Source organism: Aphis gossypii, chromosome 2 (assembly GCF_020184175.1).
Source record: "Aphis gossypii isolate Hap1 chromosome 2, ASM2018417v2, whole genome shotgun sequence".
In the NCBI taxonomy this organism is placed as follows: domain Eukaryota; kingdom Metazoa; phylum Arthropoda; class Insecta; order Hemiptera; family Aphididae; genus Aphis; species Aphis gossypii.
Genome location: NC_065531.1, coordinates 76215326 through 76239285, shown reverse-complemented (window position 1 = coordinate 76239285; position 23960 = coordinate 76215326). Strand labels below are relative to the sequence as shown.

Below are 23960 nucleotides of genomic sequence, written 5' to 3'. Positions count from 1 at the left end.
ATATTCGTATATTGTCTAAAATCAAACATGAAGTACATTTGTATACCTTGATATATTAATTATTATATTAATGTATATACTCGTATACATATACCCACATAATACTACATAACTGCTATAATAATCGGTATTAGCGGTTAAGTACAGTTTATGGTGTATTACCAATGAGCAACTTCCTCTTCACTCTCTTTACACTCTTAACAATATTATAAAGCATCATAATTACTTATTGTACAGATTAATTTATTTTTAATAACTACTTAAAATAATAACCTATTTAATAAACCTACTAAAAAAAAAAAAAAAATAAAAAATAGAATTCGATCTGCTTTGTAAGTAGGTCGTTGACCTAACCCAACTGTAATTGATAACACGTTAAATTTAAATATAATGATAAACTACTGCATACGATAAACGTTTCAGAGCTAATACGATCCGATTTAGGTTTATGGCACTCGTGGTTTTATTTCAATAGATATTTCGGTAGTAATGCGGCAGGTTGAACTAATTTTTGTCAAAAGCAAATCTCATATATTATAATATAGTATAGTTATTTAAGTACACTTATAAGTTAATGCCAGCGTAATGTTGAATAGTTTAAATAAGTTCATGGTGTTAGTAGCTTAAAGTTAATCTAAATATTTTGGAAATGGCATTGTGTTCAGTAAATATTAATATACGTATAAATGAATAGACATAGAAAAATCCTTATGAATACATACAATTTTTATAAATTACGCGGAATTTACGCGACAAAAACTAATGTCATTATTTTTTATTTAAGTATCCAATATATAGTATTCTATCTAAATTTTAACTTGAAATATCTATTAATTATGAAGAATTTTGTATTCAATTTTCATTTTTAAGTTTGACAAATATCATTACATAATTGATACATTCAATACTTTGCTCAAAATCTAAATTAAAATATCTGTTAAAAAAAAAAAAAAAACAATGATAGTTGCACTGTACCTACCTATTATAACTAAATACATGCAATAATAATTTAAAGGGCATTTAAATGTCACATAAGTATATTTAATATTTTATCATTGTCATATGTCTTAATTATATGGGTACCCACGTGTAAATAGGGTATGAAGTCAGTGTTTAGATAATCAAACCTTTTCAAATCCATAAAATAGTTCGATTAGTGTACCTATTTATGTTAAGTTTACATTTTATGGTTTTTGCAATAAACGATAAAAAATCATCAATTTAATAGCATTTCTCCCAATATTATTACAATTTGCAATATCGTAAAAACTAAAAACCAGTATTTTGTACCTACAAATGTTACAATAATACAATAAAGGTTTATTGTTGAAACCTATTATTTTATATTATTGTTGGTAATATACTGCGTTACTATTGCGATATCTTAATAAACACTTTATATTCTATGTATACTGTATAGTATTGTATAATATATTTATTTAAGTTGATAAGGTTCGCAAATTATCATTGTTTTTTTTATTTATATATACATACATACACATCATATACTTCCCTTACAACTAGCTTATACCAAATTGGTATTTTACTTGAAATGAAATGCTCCGTGATTAAGTATAAATAAACAAGTAAATATCTACTATTTATATACATTTAAATTGCTGAAATATCATGAAATGTATATTTAATTTAAAGACAATTTAATTATTTTTATATTTATTATGTACTTATAGTGGCCTGTTTTTGATTTTGCTACATTTTTTTACAGCTATTAAATACTTTTTACTATATATTATCTACTTGTGTTTGTTTAATCGAGTTCACATCATTTTGTAATTATAATTTAGTAACTATAGTATACTTGAAATATTTATTAAAATCGTATATTATATGAATGCACATTGCATGTAACTTTTAAATTTATTTTAAGAAATGTATTCTTCTTTTAAAAGTCGTGGGGACAATTTAAAACATTTTTTGCTTCTGCTAAAAAACATCTACTTTAAACTTTTATGAAAGTTTTGCCGGATGAAATCGTTTTTTGAATATGAGTGGCGTTCGCAGGAGAACTAAGTGAATGGAGTTTGGATAAAACTTTGAACACGTTACGTTAACTTTGTAAATCATTCGTTGGGATGTGGTAGCGGGGTCAAGAATAATATAATCGACTTAAGAACTTTGAACGGTTCACTTTTAGATAGAAATATGTTGCTGATTCTTCATGACGATTATCATGAATTGTGTCTGCAGGCCATGGTGTTTTTATTTCGTTTAATATTCTGTAAGCTTATCAGTTATCAGTAAAAAGTATTAAATTGGATTTTATCATTGGGTTCTTTGTCTTTAATTTTTTTCAGATTAACTAGTATACAATAAACATATAACTGTACTTTTGCAATCTCTGAATTGATTTGTACTACAAGTGTACCTAATGATAATTTTAACATCAAGTTGATTTTATGAATTTGAAATTATTGTATCTATTTTTGTTTTTTTTTTTTTTTTAAGTACATTTTGTCGAGTTACTAATAAATAATAGTTTTTAACAATATAAATGATATATTGCTACTTCAAAAATATCGAAAATGAAAAATTTAATTCAATTCACCCATTTATACAAATAAATTATTACTATCGTGTTGACACTCGTTTTGACGGTACGCTTTTGTGTCATATATATTATAATCAAATGCTTTTCACATCAGCTCAATTCCAGTAACCAATAGTTCGTTATTTATTCAATTTATAGCTCTAAAAACTCTGATTTTTGTTGTATTAATATTTTTTTAACCCTGATCAAATATGGTATAGTTATCTGATATCGTATCACCCCTATTTGCTACACCCCCGTTAATACTTACCCCTTTATTAATGTTCTATTATTGTAATAGCTTTTAGGTTTTTTTAAAAATATTTTTTGGTATAGATAAAATCGAATTGTATAATGACGTACTATACTTATTGTTTTATAATACTTTATCACTTTTTTGAGAGTGAATAATAACTAATTTTTATTGGTTGTGGAAATATATGTAATTTTTACTTTTTTCATGTAAATATATAATATTTTTTTTTATGCACATTAGAACATACAAATTTATTATGGTTTTATATATTTTGACTCTTATTCACACTCATATCCATACATACATCTATCATGTAGGTGGACTTACGAACGTTATTATTTAGTATTTGTTTGAAATTAAATATGTTAGTATAAAGTCATAAAATCTAATTATATAGTTCTATAATCAAAACTAATTTTAAATATCGTATTGATAATTTTTTAGTTAAATATAGCACATTTTTTAAATTTATTATTTTTAAATTGAATTGCTGCCTACTTCTATATTTTTCTACGTAAACATTAGTATTTTTAAAATAACTTTTGATTTCGCATATTCAGTTTTATTATTCCCAAGAACAATGTTTGTTTTTATTTTTTTTTGCACTTTTGCTGCCGCTGACAGTATACGCTCAACTGATATCCTACATACGCGCGCTGAGAAGCTGTCGGATTTTGAATACTTTTCATAAGCGCGTGAAGCCAACCGTATACAACATCCCCCAGTTCGTTTATAACTGATTTTAATTAATTCACCCTCGTCCCCCTACGGACGGTCGGACGGACAGACAGACAGACAGACAGGCACATCGTCTCCCCGGCGTGTGCATTATTGTATGAATGCATATGAATATTTTGGCGTTTAGACGATGAGTCGGCGCCTCCATCGTATATAATGTGATGTATACACACACACACGTGATAGGTACTGTGCTCGGTTGCCGGGTGGTCGTCGTGTCGTGGGGTGTGTGGGGCTGTGGTGTGGGTAAGGAGGTGGCACGTCGTGATGCGCTCTTGACTTTCGGCAGTTCCCTGACCACACTCTGTCCCTTTTTTGACATTATTAGAACGCCAATGGGGATTATGCTAATTCTCGTTGCTTCTGGTTCCGTTCCCCGGAGGACTAGGGCGCGGAAAACGCTGTTTTATGATGAGCGTTGATGAATAATGAATAATATGCGTGTGCGTAACGATGATTTTTATTTTATTTTTTTTTTTTTAATAAAACGAAATTACTCAGGAAAATAAATTGGATGCTAGAATAATTGCATGAGTATAATGATTATGTATAATGTGTGTGTGCGCGGACAACGTGGGCAACCGACCGGAATGATCGACTGAAGGGGTCTGACGATTATAGCAATCCGCATCCGTTGGATATCAAATCGGTTATCAATATTATATTGGTGTCCGATACTCTAATATGATATGTCTCGGTGTAGATGACACTGTGTATGTACCGTTCTATATACGCGTATGATACAATATATCAGCTGTAATGTGTAGTATTATTATACTGTGAAGCGAATGGGACCGTCTGAAACGATAACATTCAACTACTATAATCGCATTTATATTATTTAATGTTGATTCGTGCGGATTTAATGGAGATTATATTTTACAAAAAGAGCGTGCGTCTTGTTTTAAATACAAACACACATATATTTCCTAACTGCAATTAACAATGATGAGGTTTTTTTTTTCATTTACAGAGAACACTTCTCGATAATGAACTTCGCAATTTGTATTTCATTGAACTGACGAGTTTAATATACAGCATGTACGATTTAAACTATTCGCGTCTACTATAATAAATTATAACGAACTATAATTAAATTGTATAATATATCTGCGATTGAGTAATATTTTTAAAGTAAATTAGAAAAGACTGTACTTACGGAATTTTCATAAAATTAGTTTTTCTCATATGCGCACGATCTCTTCGAAGAATTGAATTTTTCGTTGGAAGTCCGCTTCCTACAATATTATTTATTTAAACATTGTATTTGTTATTTATATAGATATTTTTTTTTATGTTCACGGGTATGTGCGTATTGGTCTAAGCGCATCTCCGACCTATATTGTTTACACAAACGAAATACGGAGTAACCCTTCGTCGGAGCTTCCTCGTGTCGACATGAAAAGCGCTCCGTGTTTGAACTCAATAGGGTTACATTACTTATCACATTAACGTATGTATGCGTGAGTGAGATAAACACAAACATACATATATATATACTAAATAATATAAAACATTGGCATGGAAATACAAATATTCTATTATATAGTGATGACATTTATACAGCGAAAACGTTGGTATACGATGGTTTAACGTTGTTTGTTATATTGAGACCGAGTATTATAGTGTACGGTGAAATATTTAAATACTTACTATTCCTTTTTCTCCATAAATTTAAAATGCAACTGCTGTAATTGTATTTTTTAGACATCGTTTAAATTCCATAAATAAGTCAATGTTCCTTGTATATATTATTATTTATAGGAATTTTCAGTATCTATACCGTAAATAAATTATGATTTGAAGGACATATGAATAAATGGAGAAAATAAGACGCATAATGGTTACTTGGCATGGAAGTCTATTTATTTATGTATTAGGTTTTCTTGAACTTCATATATTACTCAAAGTTTTTAAATATTCAGATATATATTTATATATTTTTCTCATGGCGTATGAATAATATTTTATAAAAACAATGGATGAAATAAATAAATAACGCCCTATACGTATTGATTTATTATTTTTTCATTGATATTTTTAGTTTCAGTTGTACTGTCATAAAAGGTATGTTCTCATATCATTCAATTTTTAATTATTATACGCAGAGCCCTCGGGTTTTAATGTTATGGAAACACTAAACAATTTCACAACGAAAAATACAATTATGATCTAAAAAAATTCCGAACGCTGTACACTAAAAAAGTTATTTTATTTTAAATTTAACATTTTATAAAAGAATACATATAGATTTTCAAATATCAAATATATAATTATAGTATATTATAAGTATTATTGTACTTCACGTAACGACTTACATTTTCATAATCATTGCCATAAACTTTTGGTTTTGATAAAGTATACAGAATTAAGTTCGTCGGTATTTTATGTCCCTCGTACATAAAGTAAATTAAATTATCTTATACAAATAATTTGTCTTTATTACAGCTCAAGGACTATTATATTTTTATCGCTTAAAGTTTTTCGTACTTAAATGTATTGATACGTTTTTATTGGTGATCATAATGTATGTATACAAATCGTTTCGGGTTTTATTATTGACATAATCCCAAAGAATAATGTATCATTAGGTTGCACGCAAGACTGTGCGCGTGTGTGTGCATCTGCGTACTATTAGGCCTGCGTGTCTCTGGCCCATCGGACCGTGTGTTCGCATAATATAACGCGTGCGGCAGTGCGTGAAGGCTTGCGGTCCCTTCCCCCGTCTTGACTTTCATGGTTTTTACTATGGCGAGGCGAATGGAGATTTTGGCCCTTGCTGTCGGGAGTTAACAAAATAAATCCCTTATTTTCCCTTTGTTGTTCATCCATATATAGTCAGATTTCATATTTTTGTGCTTGTGAATGTGGTGGTCGAAATAAATAGAAAAAAAAAATAACATTAATGGTTGTATGCAAATATTATACATACTATATTGTAATCTAAAATGTAAAAAAAGAAATGTGGATGTATTATAAAACACACCATCGTTCTATTTGTTGTGTTTTGGACTTGCATGTGCTTCCGTTATCTCGTGGGTAACTTCCGACGGCTCTTAGGATAATGTGTGTTCGCCCCAAAAACGAACCGACCGTGAAATTGGATAGTTTTAAGCTTCTAGTCCACGATGTGTTTCGAGTAATTTCGTAAAAATAATTATACGAGTGACCTAGCTGCACGATGATGCGATATTTTATGAAATAAATAATATTATAATAATGTATAATGTAAATTATAATATACTCCCTCGTATATTAAAATATCTTTATTATTAACTGATAATTTATTTGAAAGTTCTATCGATCAATACTAGATAACAACTTTATTTTTGATATTTTGATTATGTTTTGCAGTTTTGGATTTTTTTTAATTGAGATATTAACTCTAAATTAAGTATTATCATTGTTTAATTAGACGCCTACGAATTGTTTCTATATTATCTTTTGAAAAAAATCTCTGATGGACTTTGGTGATTATTTTCAAATTAGGGTGATGTTAAAAAAAAATAATAATAAATGTTTATATATATAATATATAGTATATATATATCCCCGTTGAAATAATACTATAGCATTATGTAAATTATTCGTATAATGTTTACGCAACGTTTGTATAGATTTAAAACAGATTAAAAGCTTCTGTGGCGTTTCACACGAAATTTTTAAAAAAAAGTTGTTACTTCATAATATCTCTATACAAATTATATTTATTGATTTATACAAAATATTTTCCATGAATTTGTCATTTATTTAATGGAACTTTCTCATTATTTAATAATTTTATGTAGTATTCGTTTATGATAGTTTAATTAATTACTCATTATTTATTTAACTAATTCACTAATTGTGGTCTAGTCCTGTATAAATAAATAATGAGAATACACTAGTTAGAATTCAATTATGATTGTTTTTAGTAGTTAATTTATCTTGTTTTCTTAAAATACATTTTACTTCAGAAGAGGCGAGAGAACTGATATTAATGAAAATTACATAATAATAATAATAATAGCACAAATATAGGATTTGAAACTCAACGTTTCCACCATTAAAATTTTAAGATTTATTGTAATATCTTATTTCAGTATTTATTTTAAATAAATAAAATAACTTATTTTTTTAGTTTGATTAAATTATGAAAACTGTTGTCATTAAAACTTAGTAGTTTATAATATTATCTAATATGAAAAACATAATTATATATTTATGTTTTACTTTTAAATATAATGCATAATAGATACGTATTCTTAAGAATTAATAATTTTATTTATTTTCGTTACATAAATAATATTTTAATTAAGGGTTGGATCTATTAATATGTTTAAAAACTTAACCCAATTATTGTAGCTATTATTTTTATTATTATTTTAAGGAATCTGTGGTTCATTATTGGAGTGGATTCTGAGTTTGGCTCTTGTTTTTCTATAGTTTCCTTTTTGTATAACTAATTAAATAGATTATTAAAATATATTTTTTCTATAACAATCGTGAAATAATTATTTTCAATAGCCTTTGTTGTATTAAATAAAATTATTATAAATTATAACATTTTGTAACATATAATTTATATTTAATAATGAATAAGAGTGCTTGGAATTGAAATTGATACGTATTGCGCGTAATTTAAAATTTCTCAATTATTTTTGTGTATTTAATAAAATAAATATTATAATATTGTCGAAGAATAAAACAAGGGTTTACTTAAAGTATATGTTATGAAAAAAAAAATATAAATTGTACAATTGGTCGATATTTAATAAAAACAATAAATTTAAATATGTTAATTCTATGTGTATGAATATAAATACATATTATTGGTATAAGCATAGTATAAAATTATAAGGTGTAATGAAAAAATAAACATAAAATAAGACAGCCTCTCTAATATGTATTGACTTTCAAGTGTACTTCGTCATTGAGTAGGTCATTTCATGATTCATATACTATTCATTGGATGTACTAAATTTAAATTTAAAGTCAAGTTATTTTATACAAAAAATGGTTCTTATCAAAGAAGACGGTATATAAGATTAATCTTATTTTGTATATATTATTTATTGTAATTTTATTTTTTTTTATTATTAAAATATCGATTTTAATTCATTTTCTGTAAAAATAATATATGTTATATTATAGTTATTCTCTTATTAATCAATATTGATGTACTGTAGAACGATGTGAACAGAATCGTGGTAAAATATCACAGTGTATATAAAATAATAATATTTCTAATTGCATAACCAATATTTACGATTAATGATTTTTAAATTACAACATAATAACTAAAATCGTTAGAGAAAAGTCGTTATTTTTTATTTAAATATCTAATTAGGTAGGCCATAATTTAAATTTCAAATGTTTATAATTGATTTTCAAACTCTAATTAACAAATTTATGTGGCTTCATGCAAAACTTTTTTATTCCAGTTAGCCAACTTAAGAAAAATCTTGTATTAAATTTTTCAGACCTTAAAAGTATTAAAATTAAAATTGTATGAATATTTAACTACAAATTAGTTTTCAAATTTTAGTGATTTAAACAAATTTTGTAATAATTTGAACTTCAAACGCTTATAAAATAAATTGCTTACTATGTGCGAATATTTTCAATTTATATATTTTTATTTCTGTGCGACCAAACTATGAGAAACTTGTATTATATTATCAAGCCTTTTAACTTTTAAAATAAAATTGTAAATGTTAATAAAAAAAAAATAAAATATAAATATAAGAAAAAATGTGTTATGATCATGTCTAAAATATTTTAATATAAAATTTGGTGAAAATGATAAATAGCACTATCAAATCTATTTATTTTTTAAAGACGAAAAAAAACAAAATCGAATTTATTAAAAACTAGTGTTTCAAAACTATTTCTGTTTTTTTCATATCTTCTTTTTTGTTTTTGACTCTCCCTAAAAGTACAATCTAGATTCAATTTTCTACCAAAAACTGCTCTTGAAGTTGAATATTGAAGCTTTTAACTGCATTTAAAGGTGATGGATAGCTGGTACAAAAAAAAAAAAAAACTATGTATGTATTGGAGAACATATATAACGATATATTAATTGTATAAATGTATCCATCGATCAGCTCATAATCTACAACTATATGAAATAAGAAAACAAATTACATGTATATTTTATGTTTCATCGGATTAAGCTACTTTTCTCCTGAAAATCGTATTACGTACTCATAAATAAAATTATACACAATAAATAACGATAGACCCAAAGTCATTAAATTTATTTTATCTCCTTTGTTCCTAACTGCAGTATATGATTCATTTATGTATATTATGCAACGTCAGGGTGAATTCATCAACCGTACAACCATCGTTATCGAATTAATCGTGAATCGTGCTTTAAATTTTAATCGAGTATCCAAACGTAGTTATTGGTCGGCATAACATACGCGAAACACTAGTGAAAAAAAGTAGTTCTAATCAAACTTTTTTACGTTAGTCACCCGATTATTTTATGAGCATGTATACAAAATCCATTAGGGCACACCATTTCCGACGAGTTAGAAACTCTTATTTGAACAATAGCATTCGTCGCATCCCCGGTCCTGCAATGAATATTCATTTCGCCGCAGCCATCATCGTATATATCTATATGATTTGAATTTCAATAAATAGTCTATCCCTTTTTGGCCTACCATTGGCCGTAATTAATTGAACTCCAAGAAATTAGTACAACTAAATTTTTATCATAATACACATACGCATATATACACATAGTGGAAGTATTTTAAAAGTTGGTTTTGTAACGTAAATCACACTTCTCCGACGTTCATTGCCTTTTTTTTCAATCAGTAGTTGGTCATGAATGAATTAAATATTATTTCAACTACTCGCGATGCTATCAGGTGCACATTGTATTTTTATATAATACGTGTCAATAGATTATTCAATTTTCAAAAATACAGTCATGTTTTTCGATGCGTGCGGTAACAAAAGTTCTTAAATTACTTTTTGCAATTTCGACCACGACGTTCAATCTGGTATTTTAATTTTGCGTTTGTATATTTTGTCGAATGAAACAACTGTAGTTTAATAAGTAGGAGGTATATTATGTATAATACATATACCACAGTACTGTTCTACACTTATACATCGTAGCTAAATATTTGAGGATCATAACTTTGCAAATTTTAAACAGGCGTGTTGTGATAGTGTAATAATAATTGTTGTATGATTGTTTACAAACTTGCCATTTACATACTCTTCGTTATTTCGCATCTCAATTTATAGTGGTTTGTGTCTGTTAATATTGTATATAGTACATTATACTGTGTTGTTTACTTTGTTTAATTGCTTGCATTCATTTCGTTCTCCCAGCAGTATAATGTATAACATTTGTTTGTGACTTGAAACGATGAATTATATAAAATATATCTGATAATATATTTATATATTATGTATATGTTAATCGAGAATTTCTTAAGTTCACAGCGGTAATTTATTTTACCATGGCGGTACGGTGTGTGACACGTGTGTATATACAACGTACTGTATGGCATGTTAATTTAATTTTTATCTTCCTCCTCCCCCGGTGTAACGATATCGTTATATTAACTAAACCGCATAATTACACGGTCCAAAAGGTGATATTATACATTATATACGAGCAGTATAATGGCCGTGGTGTGGTGTTTTCCTATGAATGCCATCGGCCAAAAAGGGTTATTACTTATTAGGTTATAGGTTAGGTCGTTTTGTTCGCGGGTGCCCGGCATCCTATATATTTACTAGTCGTGATTTCGGCCGTTTACTAGTTAATCACTGCGATCATAAAACGCCGTGCTCTTACGTATAATATACCATATTGTGATATATTCGGGCATATTATAGTATAACCTAACTTCCACGGTTGTTATGCAGTATCTATGTATCGTTCGACCGTGAGGACTATACGCGAGCAGGGTGTAGGTCAAAACACGCCATCGTTTTGCAGCTGACGCAATGCGTTCCTTCCACGTGCTTAACAACGGTGGAGGATAATCGAAATTAATCAAAAGTCGCCATCGCGCCGGTACCGTGCGCGTACCATATTATATATACGGTGTACACCGCACCCTGTGCAGAATAGTCGTCGACCCCGGCGGGCGGCGGAGGCCGATGGCAAATCCTTATAAATGGCATCCCAGACGATCGACGATTTCTCTTCATTTCCCACAACTCTCCTCCCTCCTTGTATATATCCTGTCAAAAAAAAAAAAAAAAATAACAACGGGGTTCTGATTTCAATATTGGGCAAAGACACGCGCGCAAAAATTAGCCTTGTCTTCATAGCGCTGTCTTCTACTCTCCGTTTCAATAAGGCCCCATCGATCCCTCTCAAATTTGTTGAACTCCGACGTTAATATCGAGGGCGTCTCTCTATCTTTAATATACATGCACATCATTAATCACGCCCTACACTGGCTTTACGGTTTTACATCGAGAGAGTAATTATTGTTAACAAACTGTATGCACTATAATTAGATTTATATATTATTATAATCTCTTTCGTAGTAAGATTGGATAACGTCCCGGTCTTGACGTGATTGTGTATGAGCATAGGTCCTCCATCGCGCAATCCTTGAAATCCTTTTTTTTTCTTGTATTAGCATTATAATATATTTTTTATATACTTATAAACAAAGCGTTGAAATTTAACTGTAAATATGAATCGTTTTTTAAAAATACACTTTTAAAATTATTCACTTTTGGCGTATTGTGTTTTATGTAATAAAAAATAAAAATAAAAATGAAAACATATGATTTTTACTTTTTAAATTTAATTATTATAAATAATTAAAATCATTATTGTGCATCCCCAACAACATCGTGCATTGTGTATGAGTACTATACGTATGTTTAATTAAATAGAGGTCATGTTTAGATACAACATTGTGTTTAAAATTTTGAAAACAGCGTTGAATATATTAATGTGTATCTCCTACTTTTACAATTTTAACGTAATATATTGCTGAGAGGTTACAACCACAAGGTATAATTTTGAATAATATTCATGAATTCTGAAAATCGTAAAATGTAATTACTTTGGCGTTACAAATAAAATATACATTTTATTTGTGCTTTAAAAGCGTATAAAGTTTACATTCAAAGAAAAAAAATATTTAAAATCTTTGTTTGGCATACAAACTATCAAATCGTTCGAGGAATTCAAAGTTGAAACATGATTAAATGTATTTTCTTTAAGTCTTCATAAATGTTGAAAAACCATTAGTGTATAGTAAATACCTACTAAAAGTAATATAAAATAGCCCTCGATAAATAGCTTGAACATTGATAAGTAATATTTTGTTCCTAAAGTTCTATTCAGTGAAAATCATGGTCCATGATATATGATGTCCCCTATTTTTTCTTTCTAAGGTTCTGAGAATGAAACATTTTGTTATCTATTTCATTCCAGTTGGCTGTCATACAATTGAAGGGTTGGTTATCGGTTTGTATTGTGTATAATCATGATGTTAAATAAATCTAAACTGTTAATAATATTATATATAATGCCAATTTAAATGAAATACGAGTATAATGCATTTGTTTATTATTTAATACTTATGAGTTCTGTCGATACATTATTTGTATTTTATACATTTTTATATATTCAATATAACAAATTATTACACCTAATTATTTTATTTATATCGTGTTAAGTATTATCCGATATGACGGATCTTCTTGTTAAATAATATTTTCTTAAACTACCTAGCACATAGTTTAAAAATAAAAAAAAATGTATAAGTATTTTAAGATTGTAAATAGACGAATTTATTACATTCTTAAAGTAAACCTGAATTTATGTATACATTTTATAAATACACTTTACTATTGTAAAACAGTGAATGAATGAAATATTTTAGTGTATACATGGCATAGTCCTTATTTTACCATAATTTACGTGATAACTAATTATTTACTAACTGAGAAATAGTTAACGATTAAATGTCATTGGGGAAATGAGGAACAATAATTATAACTGTAGTTAAATGTCGTTGTCTTCCATTTTAGATTATTAATTACTACTTATGTAATATTAAGCGAGTAGTTTGAGAAAGGAATTAAATATAAAGTTGTAAATAATATGATGAGAGCCTCAAAATATATCTTTCTATCACTGCGAAATGTATGACTTATTCCCCTAGCAGTTACTCAATCTCCTATTAAAACTGCATATTAAAATACCACGTTAATTTTTTTGTCAGTTTCTTTTTCTTTTCTACCAAACCAGTGTAGTTGATAGACTCGTGCGATCAAATAATAATATACCTTTAGATAATTACCCTATAGTACGTTGTTCTATTTAATAATTATTTTAAACTGATTGTAATATACATTATGAGTGATAAATAAATTACCAAATGTACAATTTAATTGACTTAATGTCCGATAGCTATTATTTTTAGTCATGCAAAATGCATATTGTCGTACAAGTGTACAATATACAAATTAGAATATTCATATGATTTCAATCACTGCAGGTATAGCAAGCTGTTAAATTGGTACATCTACCTAATTTTTACTGAAATTACTGAAATAATGTCATAGAAGTCTCTGGTAACTAAATATTTTTCAATTATAAGAGTACATGAAACATTTTTTATTTTATTTGTGTTTTGGCTATTAATAATTATACTTTTATTTTATTCAATTATATGTTATTGTATTTTATATACACACTTTTCTCTCAGTCGCATGTGGTTTTAACAAAATTACAGTGGGATTAAACAGAAATGGTATAGTTGTAAATTTTTTTTTTTTAATACAGCTAGTTAAACATTTGTTTCCGACGTTTAAGACTATAAGGAGTATTAAGACAACACTCTTAGTTTTTGTATATGTATTTAAATTAAGCCTACAGCTCTATATTGATACCCATCAAATTGGCTTATTTTTGGGTCTTTGATCCTCTGGATAATGTATTGAGAGAGTGTAACGTTGTAGTTTCAAAGCTGTGTAAGAATAACATATTATAATCCTAATTTAAAGGGAGTGATAGTGTGCATAAACATTTCTTGGTTTAATTACTGTGATGAATTAACATTTTTTCCCCTGTTAAGCGTTTAATGGTTGATATTAGGTATTTTATAGTACTAAATATATATTATATTTTAATCTAACCTGACAGATTCTATAATTAATTTGATAAGATCGATTTTTTTAGTGCTCGGTTCGTTTAACAGTATACATAATTATTTTATCTTTGATAAATCCTAATTTATATCCTCTCTGTATACTAGATCGTAAACTATAATAAAATTATTATGTTTACCTACTTTAATTTTAATTTTATAACTTTTCAGTACCTATATTAACTTCAGTGTTAACACTGTATACATTTTCTAGTCATATAAATTGATTATATCTAAAATAAAAGTACTGTGGTTATAAAGAGAAACTCAAATAAATATTTTAAAATTGCATTCGAAACGAATATTAGTTATTCTTATCACGAATCGGCAATGCGCAATAAAAAGAAGTTTTTAATTTTAAACGTTTCTTTCTCTCTTTTTTTTTTATAGTTTTCCTTTTTATTTATTTTTTTATTACATAGTTCATTCGGTAAATTACGTATGCAAAGACGAATCTTCTAATTGCAAATCGATATAGTTTTTGTTCACACATTTTTATGTTTAATACATGATTGTATTCCCTTAAACCCAAATTCTTTGAGAAAAGTGTTCTCGCGATACTTACAAATATCATATTAATATTCTATATGTTTCGATCACTCCATTCTTACGTTAGTTATTCGTACTTAACATTCTCTCTTTTTTTTTCTCTCCCCTTTTCTGGAAGGTTGACAGCGTTCTTTTTAAATATCTTCTACACGCCGATTTCCCTTCATTTCTTCCGTTCATAGCATTTTTGTTGGCTGAATTTCACTCTTACATATATACAATTTACGATCAATACGATTAAATAGACTATGGTAGTGACTATATTGACTATAAATGCCTAAAAAAAATCCCATGGAATAAAACTTTTGTTTATCATTCAAAAATATGTTTTTAAAACCTCTATTTGTATTTTTTTTTTAAATTTTAAATGCATTTATTTTATATAACTGACAATTGAGGTTACGCCCTCGCGTTAACCTACTTTTCAAATGTATATACGTCGAATAATTTTATGTATTAATTAAAAAGGGTAGGAGTCGCTGTATATTAAACAAAACAATGTATCGTACCTATGTGTTTATTAAGTATTCAATAAAACATTAAATTATATACATATGGGTGTAAACATGTATAATTTTAATTTTTATGAATTTTAATCATTAATCCAGTGAGCAAAACAAATACGTTTACTAAGCAAATAAAACATCAAAAACTATGTTGTTAATTTAATTTATTAAAAGTTTAAGAAAAACAGTTAAACATTTTTATTTTTCGGTACTTAGCCTACATTATGTCAATATGCTCGATATCTTCGAAGATCTTAAGCCGGATTTCTTTTTTTCGTACAATATAAAATAGGAACATTATCCGTAAATAATTGCAAGATTACTTCCGTAAAATCACGTGGTTTTTTGCAAAAGATTTGCAGACAAAGTTTCCCATAAAGAATTATTATACTAACACCGCTGCAATGGTATTGGTTGCTGGTGTCCACTGTTAATGTTCAGCCTCTGTAGTAAATTGAACAATGAATATTATTATTTGAGCATTGAGAATACGTGTAGTGTTCAATGATTGGCAATAATTTTAATCAGAAAAGTGAATACTTAATGTTTAAACCATTTCTAAAAAAATAAAAAATAAAAAATAATGTGTATGGAATAGCTTTCTGTTTTGTTTATATAAGTGTTTTTTATCGTGGTGTTTGACAGTGTTGGTGGGTATCGGCACTGTGAAAATACTTAAAAAGTACTAGCCTGATGTTAGGGAAGTTGATATGTACAGGCAATGCGTTTTTGTTGACCGTATTGAACTGTAAGACCGTTGTAAAGGATGGTAAGGTAATCAACCAGTTGGCTATGTTAGCTTGTATACTGCATTGACAGAATTCAAGACGAATTGTGTGTGTCGGGGTGGATAAATGACATTTTCGATGTAGCTACACTGCAGTATACCCACATAGTTTGATAAGAATGTATTCAGTTTACTGAAGATATTGCTATTAACATTCTATCTCTTTACATACATACATATATATATATATATAATATACAGTATTATACTCACATATATCGGTGAGTCTAAGTGTTATCAAGATACGCTTTGGATTAGATATATTACAGATGTAGACGACGAACGTATAACAAATACACAGCTGTAGGACTGTGATTAAATACAGCATTGCGTTAGTTCTTAAAAACAAATTGTAGAATGATTACGTTTTTGAATTCCCGATGCAATTCCATTAGTACAGGCGCTGGGAAGTAGTGGAAAAGTAGTTTTTGTATACATACATAAATAGTTAGTATTCACGTTTCAACCAAAATGCTTGTTTAAATAACTAATGCTCTCAAAGTAATGACCCAGTTACTGCATCGCAGTAATATCTAAATTTGTTTCTTCAAACTGTTAACAAATGACGTGCCCTTTGGAGATATGTTACAATGCTTTAAATTCGATTAGGGAGTAAGCAAAACAGGAATCGTTACCCGAATAAATGACTGGTTATGGTCTCTAACATTAGAGGTTTTAGATATAAAAAAATTAATAGCCCCGACCTAAATGAAAACTTTATAGGGCTTAATAAATGAGATGTCATTGTAATGACGTTGGATTTAGTATTTTGTTTTGTGTTGAGTTTAAAATCTGTTTCGCTATCCTCGACCATTGATAAATATAAGGTCATAAAGTTATTCATTGGTAAATAAGTAAAGTTATGACGGAGAAACAAGCAACCGTTTTAATTACATAAAACATTAAGATGTTTAGATAATGATCCTGTTGAATATCAAAACAAGAACATCAAATTTTGCTATTGCATGTGAATTTATTGCGTGTTTTGTTAACATCTTTAGAACATAATAATTACCGGAATGGTATAATTAGCTACAGTTTAAACGAATTCTGCAAAAGTTGTCTTCATAGCATTTAATCGTACATACGATACTGTATAGTGTACTAATCGCCTTGTTATCTATTTGTAAAACATACGATTAGATAATATTTTTATTCAAATAATATTCGTATAAGGCATTATATTTCTTTTCTTATTCTTGCTAAATGATGTTACCTATATTGTCATAATTATTTTTATATCATATACGATGTTAGAGTGTACATTTTAAGTCTAAGTAATTTGAATATTTTTTTCTACTGTTTTTAACTAAGAGTTAATAAATAAAACTATTATTATGCATTTTCCATTTTTATTATTATTATTATTATTATTATTTTTTTTTGATTAATTAAGTTAATAATTAGATACGAGTATTAGGGTTTTTATTTTTACATAAAATTAATTACTTTAATTTAAATAACTAAAAAAAAAAAAGTTGTAGTTTTTGTATTTTTATCAAAATGTGATACGACAGTTGAATTTCTGACTAAATTTATTAGACGCGGGTACCTAACCCTAAACTTATTTTGCCGTACAAAAAACATCTATTATACCACTATTAGATCAAATGTCATATGTACTCGAGCGTGTGTAATGTTTTTCTCGCTGTCGGCGTTGTCTATTTCAACAAGAGCTCCTATAAGTGCCTCAACAGTGCCAAGTCATTTACATCCAAAACGTTAGCTCTCGAATTTCTATTCCTTGGCATCCGTACAATCGGCACTTCTTTCCCTTTGTATCGTTCTCGTAGCATTATTTTTTTTTGCGTTGTCATATTGCCGGGGAATGGCGCTTGCTAGAAAGCAAACTACATTGGCCGAATTTAATCAAAACCAACCCCAGGGGCTGCGTCACATCGACGCTAGGATATCTCTAGCGCGCGCCATATATGATTCGGCATCTGCCAAGAAGCAGATGCATGTCGTTTTCCGGACGTCCGGGCGGAAGTTTTATCGTTGCCATTCACTAAAGGATACACGCGTATATAATATACGTAGATATAAAGAGTTGTAGATAAACGTTTGTATTCGTTTTTGAACTTGAAAGTTTCACTAAGCATAGTTACCCTGCAATAGAAATGCCATTGTATTTCACCCCGCTGCTGTAAAATGTAGTTCAGTGTTCTCTGTAAATTATCGTCATCATCATCATCATCCCCATCGTGGTGTATTACGCTTTCGTTACATAAAAATAAATGTAGACAAATAGGAATGTTTTCTATAAATATTTTTAAACCGGAACAATACAAAGTCGATCATAGTATAGCGCAAAGTCTCGTGAGGATACACAGATAACAATAACTCAGTATTTTTTAATACAGCATATAAATCGTGTATTTATTTTTATTATATTCGTTACATTTTTGCTGTGATACAATGTACCTATATATTCTTTTGTTAAAAATGTTCTGTTTTACAAGTAATTGCTTTGTATTTTTGCTGTAATTTTTCTTACGTTTAAAATACCAATGCTAACACCGAATTATTCTACTACCTCATCAAGAATATCAACTAAATAAAAGTTAAAATAAATACCTATCTATTTGGAACTCGTCGACCAATATTTTTACCAAGTTGGAGATTAAACGCTGAGAATTCAACACTATTCAGGGACTTTCTGTAGACAGAAAAAAAATTATAATATATTTATAGTTATATATAAATAATAGGTATTTTTAATATGTTTTGTAAAGTCAATTATATATTGAAACTATCTTATATTTTTACGAAACGTAAAATAAAAATGATTTTAGTCTGAGAATTATTATGATGTCTGTACTTGAATATCATGTGTTTACTGACATTTACTAAATTATATTGCTGTTATCTGGTTCTATAGTTGGTAGTGAAGTTGCAATATTTATGAGACAACTTGGCAGACTTAGAACTTAGATGGATTGAACATCTAAAAAATCTATACACTATAAAAAGGTTTATAGTGGACGAAAAATCGTCACCGGATATACAAGTTGTGAAAAAAGAAAAGAAAAAGAAATGGCTCCGATTTTTCCTTCTTTTTTTTCGGTTGGAAAACTTTGAAACGAATGGAGGACAATCGAATGGGTGTCGAAAATCGTCTCACTCTACGCTTGAATTATCTGCTGAGATCCCGGCTTTGTTCATGATTTTCATGTGTGGTTAGGATGTTTGACAAAATGCAATTTGTAAAAATAATGTCACTCGTTAAATGTATGAAACTAAAATATAATTCAAATATCAAAATAAATAATATAAAACAGCATATCGTTATAATATATTATAAATGGACTAATTTAAAATACGATGTATGAATAATGTATACAATATGTATGTACTATTTAATACTTAAAATGTTGATATTAGTGTTGATTATTTTGTAACTCAATTTAAAATTTATAACTTTGTGTATGCTCTTTATAAAAAAATGTACTAAAATAATTTGCTATGTCATGCATTTTAAATTTTAAATGTATATTCTAATAAATAATATTATTATTCACTCGAATTGATGAGTAACAACACTAGTTTTATTTAAATAAATTATATGTTATTAATTAAAATTATTTTATTAAATCATTTTAATATTACACAGTTGGTCGAAAAAAGGTTTGTTTTAAATGAATTGAACAAGTTAAAAAAAATATTTCACATGCATTTTATTGGTTTAGTTATGTTTGTACCGTCTTTTGTAGAAATTAAATTTTGATTTTAAAATTTATTTTTCTATTAATTAAGTATTATTATTTAAATCATAATGGGTTTGTATCATAATACAATTAAAATCATATAAGACATTTTTTTCTTTTTCTGATATTGAGGCGAAAAATCTTGTAATGTAATAATTGTTGTCTATAAAATAGATGTATTTTATATTTTTATAACTCTAACGAAAGGGTAATTGTAGCCGAGTCATCGCCATGTATTCAATATTATGTTATTCTATTAATCTTTCGTTTTGCTAACATCTGTCAAAACAAATATTCTTTTGTAATTTCCCCAGTAAACTCTTATTGTGCTTGGGATGATGCATTTAACAAATGAACATGAACATACCTACTCGTATTGGCGTTTTAAAATCTGCCACAATTATTACATTAACATGTCATAATATCGTCTCTTCACGTTTTTAATAGTATATTTTCCAACAAGTTTTGAATGTGACGCTTCGGTTATGTAATTGTGTTACAAGATTTACTATTGTTATAATGAGTAAATATTTTAATAAGTAATATAATATTAAACAAATATTATTATTATAATTTATATTATCAGTTTTTTCGAAGATAAATAAATACGCATTTGAATAGTACTATGCATGTGACTTTGTGACTTATATACTTTCATTTGTATTTACAAATATATCTTTTTCGGTTTTTTACCGGCTTCATGCTTTGTATGTATATCATAAATAATCAATTTTTTGATAATTACAATATGACGTACATTTAAAATAAGAATATATTTTATTATTTTTAGCTTTGTATTCGATTTTAAGGCATCGATTAGTCTTGTCGTTATTAATCACTGAGGCAGACCAGTGTACTTACTTCTGGGACAAAACGCGATTTCGTATTTAATTGAGATTTTTTTTATATTCGTATTACTTAAAAATCAAACGCACGAACTCATCGTAGCCATTATTTCAAGATAAGGTCTTAAAGTTGACGTAGCGTATACAGTTGACAGTTGTCGACAGTGTAACGATTGTCTGGTGTGGGTATTGCTGCAGGTCATAATCATACTGTCACTATAAAAAGCCATCATTGTGGCTGTGGTAAAAATTCTGGATTAGCGTTCCAGTGGTGCACGATATAGATGAGTAAATGAGAATTTAAAAATCGCTACAATCATCCCAAACAACTACGATTTACTATATATTTTGTACGTGCGTATTACGTTTTCTTCTTCCTTTTGTGCGACGAATAACTAAAGCACATTCCAATATTGAGTCGAATAAATGTTTGTGCATGTATATATATCGAGACATAGTATTGAAATTAATAAATTAATTGTGTTATATATGAGGCTTATCGCGTAAGAGAGCTTTTAGAAATACAATATTTTAAAAAGTGTCTTCGATATGAATAATGTATATCAAGTCATTACTTATTATTATTGTAATATTTAAGTTTAAAAAATTTCTGATACTATTATTGTGTGTGTTTATGTGTGTTTTGTAAAAAATCTAATATTATTTATTTTTTATTATTTCAGTGTCCGAACATAGTAGGATATTTTCCGGTAACAACACACACACGGATTACTTCAAAACTTTGCTCAGGGATGGCAACAATATTTTGATCGGAGCCAGGTAAATAATTTTGATAACAATATGTAAAATTATAATATTATACACTTACTTAAACAATTTAAATAAATCGTAGTGATATATTAGCACTCAGTACCTGGAGTACTTGATTATAATTATGTTATGATACATAATGTATGTATATAATCATAAATATTATATTATATAATAATAATAATTTTTATTTCGTTTATTTTAAATGTTTAATATTATAGTTGTATAGCTTTGAATAGTTAAGTAATAACTGTAGTATGATTTTCTTATAAGATGTCGACAAATAGTTTGTGAACTTAACTTTGAACTAACTTAACAAACATTGATTAAGAATTAAGATTCAAGATATTTCAGATTTTGCATTAATGGTTTTATTAATGGTTATGATCATAATTATTTTTAACTAATTATTCATATTTTAATAACTGGTGTTTATTAAGATGCTAATATTTTATTCTCAAAATTAATTCTAGTTATAGTAAATTTAAAATGTAGTTTTTACTACAAAAAATAAAAAAATAATAATGGTAAATACAATCTGTTTTATTATATGTTAAGTTATTATTACCTTTATGGTTTTATATACGTATTTCTAAATATATATTGATGTATAAGAAAGCGTTTTCCTTCCACGTCACGAATATTGTAGGTGCCTATTCAAATGTTATTTAGTGATTAGAATATTTACTTATTTTTATTTTTTTGTTAAAAAAATAAAACAAATAGTGTGCATTCGTGTTCAAAATGAATACTTATTTATAGTAAGCAAATGTAATATACTATATTTACGTAGGGGTAGTGTATTCATCGTTTCTTTGAGTATGTATATGTTCTCTATGTTTAAAAACCTTCGAAAAGACTCTTCATTAGAGTAAAGTAAAAAGTGAAAGCGTCCCTCTCCAATTTATTTCTACTTTTATATTTTCGCAATGAAAACATCCATATAATATTTCGTTGTGAATAGTGATTTTTGAATAAGATGCATATTTATTTTCACTACTGATTATTTTTATACTTTAAAATAATGAAATAAAATAAATGTTCATTTAAGAAATAAATTCCAAGCTTTTGTAATAGCGCAATGAGATTTTATTTGAATCATTAATGGGGGATCATAATTATTGTGTAATGACTGTTCAAATTAAGTAATAGCTCTCTAAATATATTTTTAAATTGTCATACACCGATACATATTCGAGTAAATATGCATTTTTTTAACAATAAATATTTGTTTTCGTATAACACTTTTCAGATTTAACCTCTCTCAAAAACATCATCGATATAAATATATCATATACCTATATAATATATTTATATTTTATATGATGTTTAATATTATAGAATTATTAAGTAATATTTAAATTATTTAAAATATGTTAAGTATTTATTTTAACTAACTTTTTTGTTTTCGAGCCAAATTTGTACTGAAATATATTTTATTTATTATCCGAATATTTGTTTTTGGTTAATCATGGTTAGAATGTTTTTTCTATCTTTCTTAAAATTAAGCGACTTTATCATATATTTCACTTTAAATGTATTTTGTATAAAATTATAGCTGTATTTTTTTAAATTTACTCTTTATTTTAATTTATTCACTGAATATTATTATGTTAAATGATTATATTATTTATCAATTTTAATATTTATCCTAATATATATTTCCCAAAATGAAAGTAATTATTGTATTTGATGTACTCAGGTATATTATTCAATTATGTTTTCTATATATTTAGTGAATTAATTCATATAATTCAACAAAGTAAAAAAATATTTTTAAGTTATTTTTATAAATATACATTATACTTATATTTATTTTATGAGTATTTTTTATATATATATTTTTTTTGTATACACAGTTTTGTGCAGTGACTTACTTTTATTTTTATTTGTTTGGATAAAAATCTCATGAAAGAATTTTGTTTTAAATTAAAATTATATTTTTAAAATAGTTTAAAATAGTTCTGATATCCTTTTATTTATTGTATGAATAAATATATTAAACAGAAATATTTCAAATATAGTGGACAGTATGGTTGGAATAACTGTAAGTTATTATCGAGCGAGAATTGTGAAATACTAATGTACTATTTTTAAATTTCAAGTATTTCATAT

The 23960-nt window shown here is 27.2% G+C and overlaps 1 protein-coding gene across 4 annotated transcripts in view; it reads left to right on the top strand.

The window, feature by feature from the left end:
* Positions 1-23960, top strand: part of LOC114132681 (semaphorin-1A) — a 234473-nt gene that overhangs the window by 159369 nt on the left and 51144 nt on the right. Inside the window, exon 3 of one of the 4 annotated variants that reach the window (XM_050202245.1) lies at positions 21758-21854. The exons of the other annotated variants lie outside the window; for them this stretch is intronic. Within the exon in view, the coding sequence (XP_050058202.1) occupies positions 21758-21854 (97 nt within the window). The remainder of the gene's footprint in view (positions 1-21757; positions 21855-23960) is intronic. 4 annotated transcript variants of the gene reach the window in all.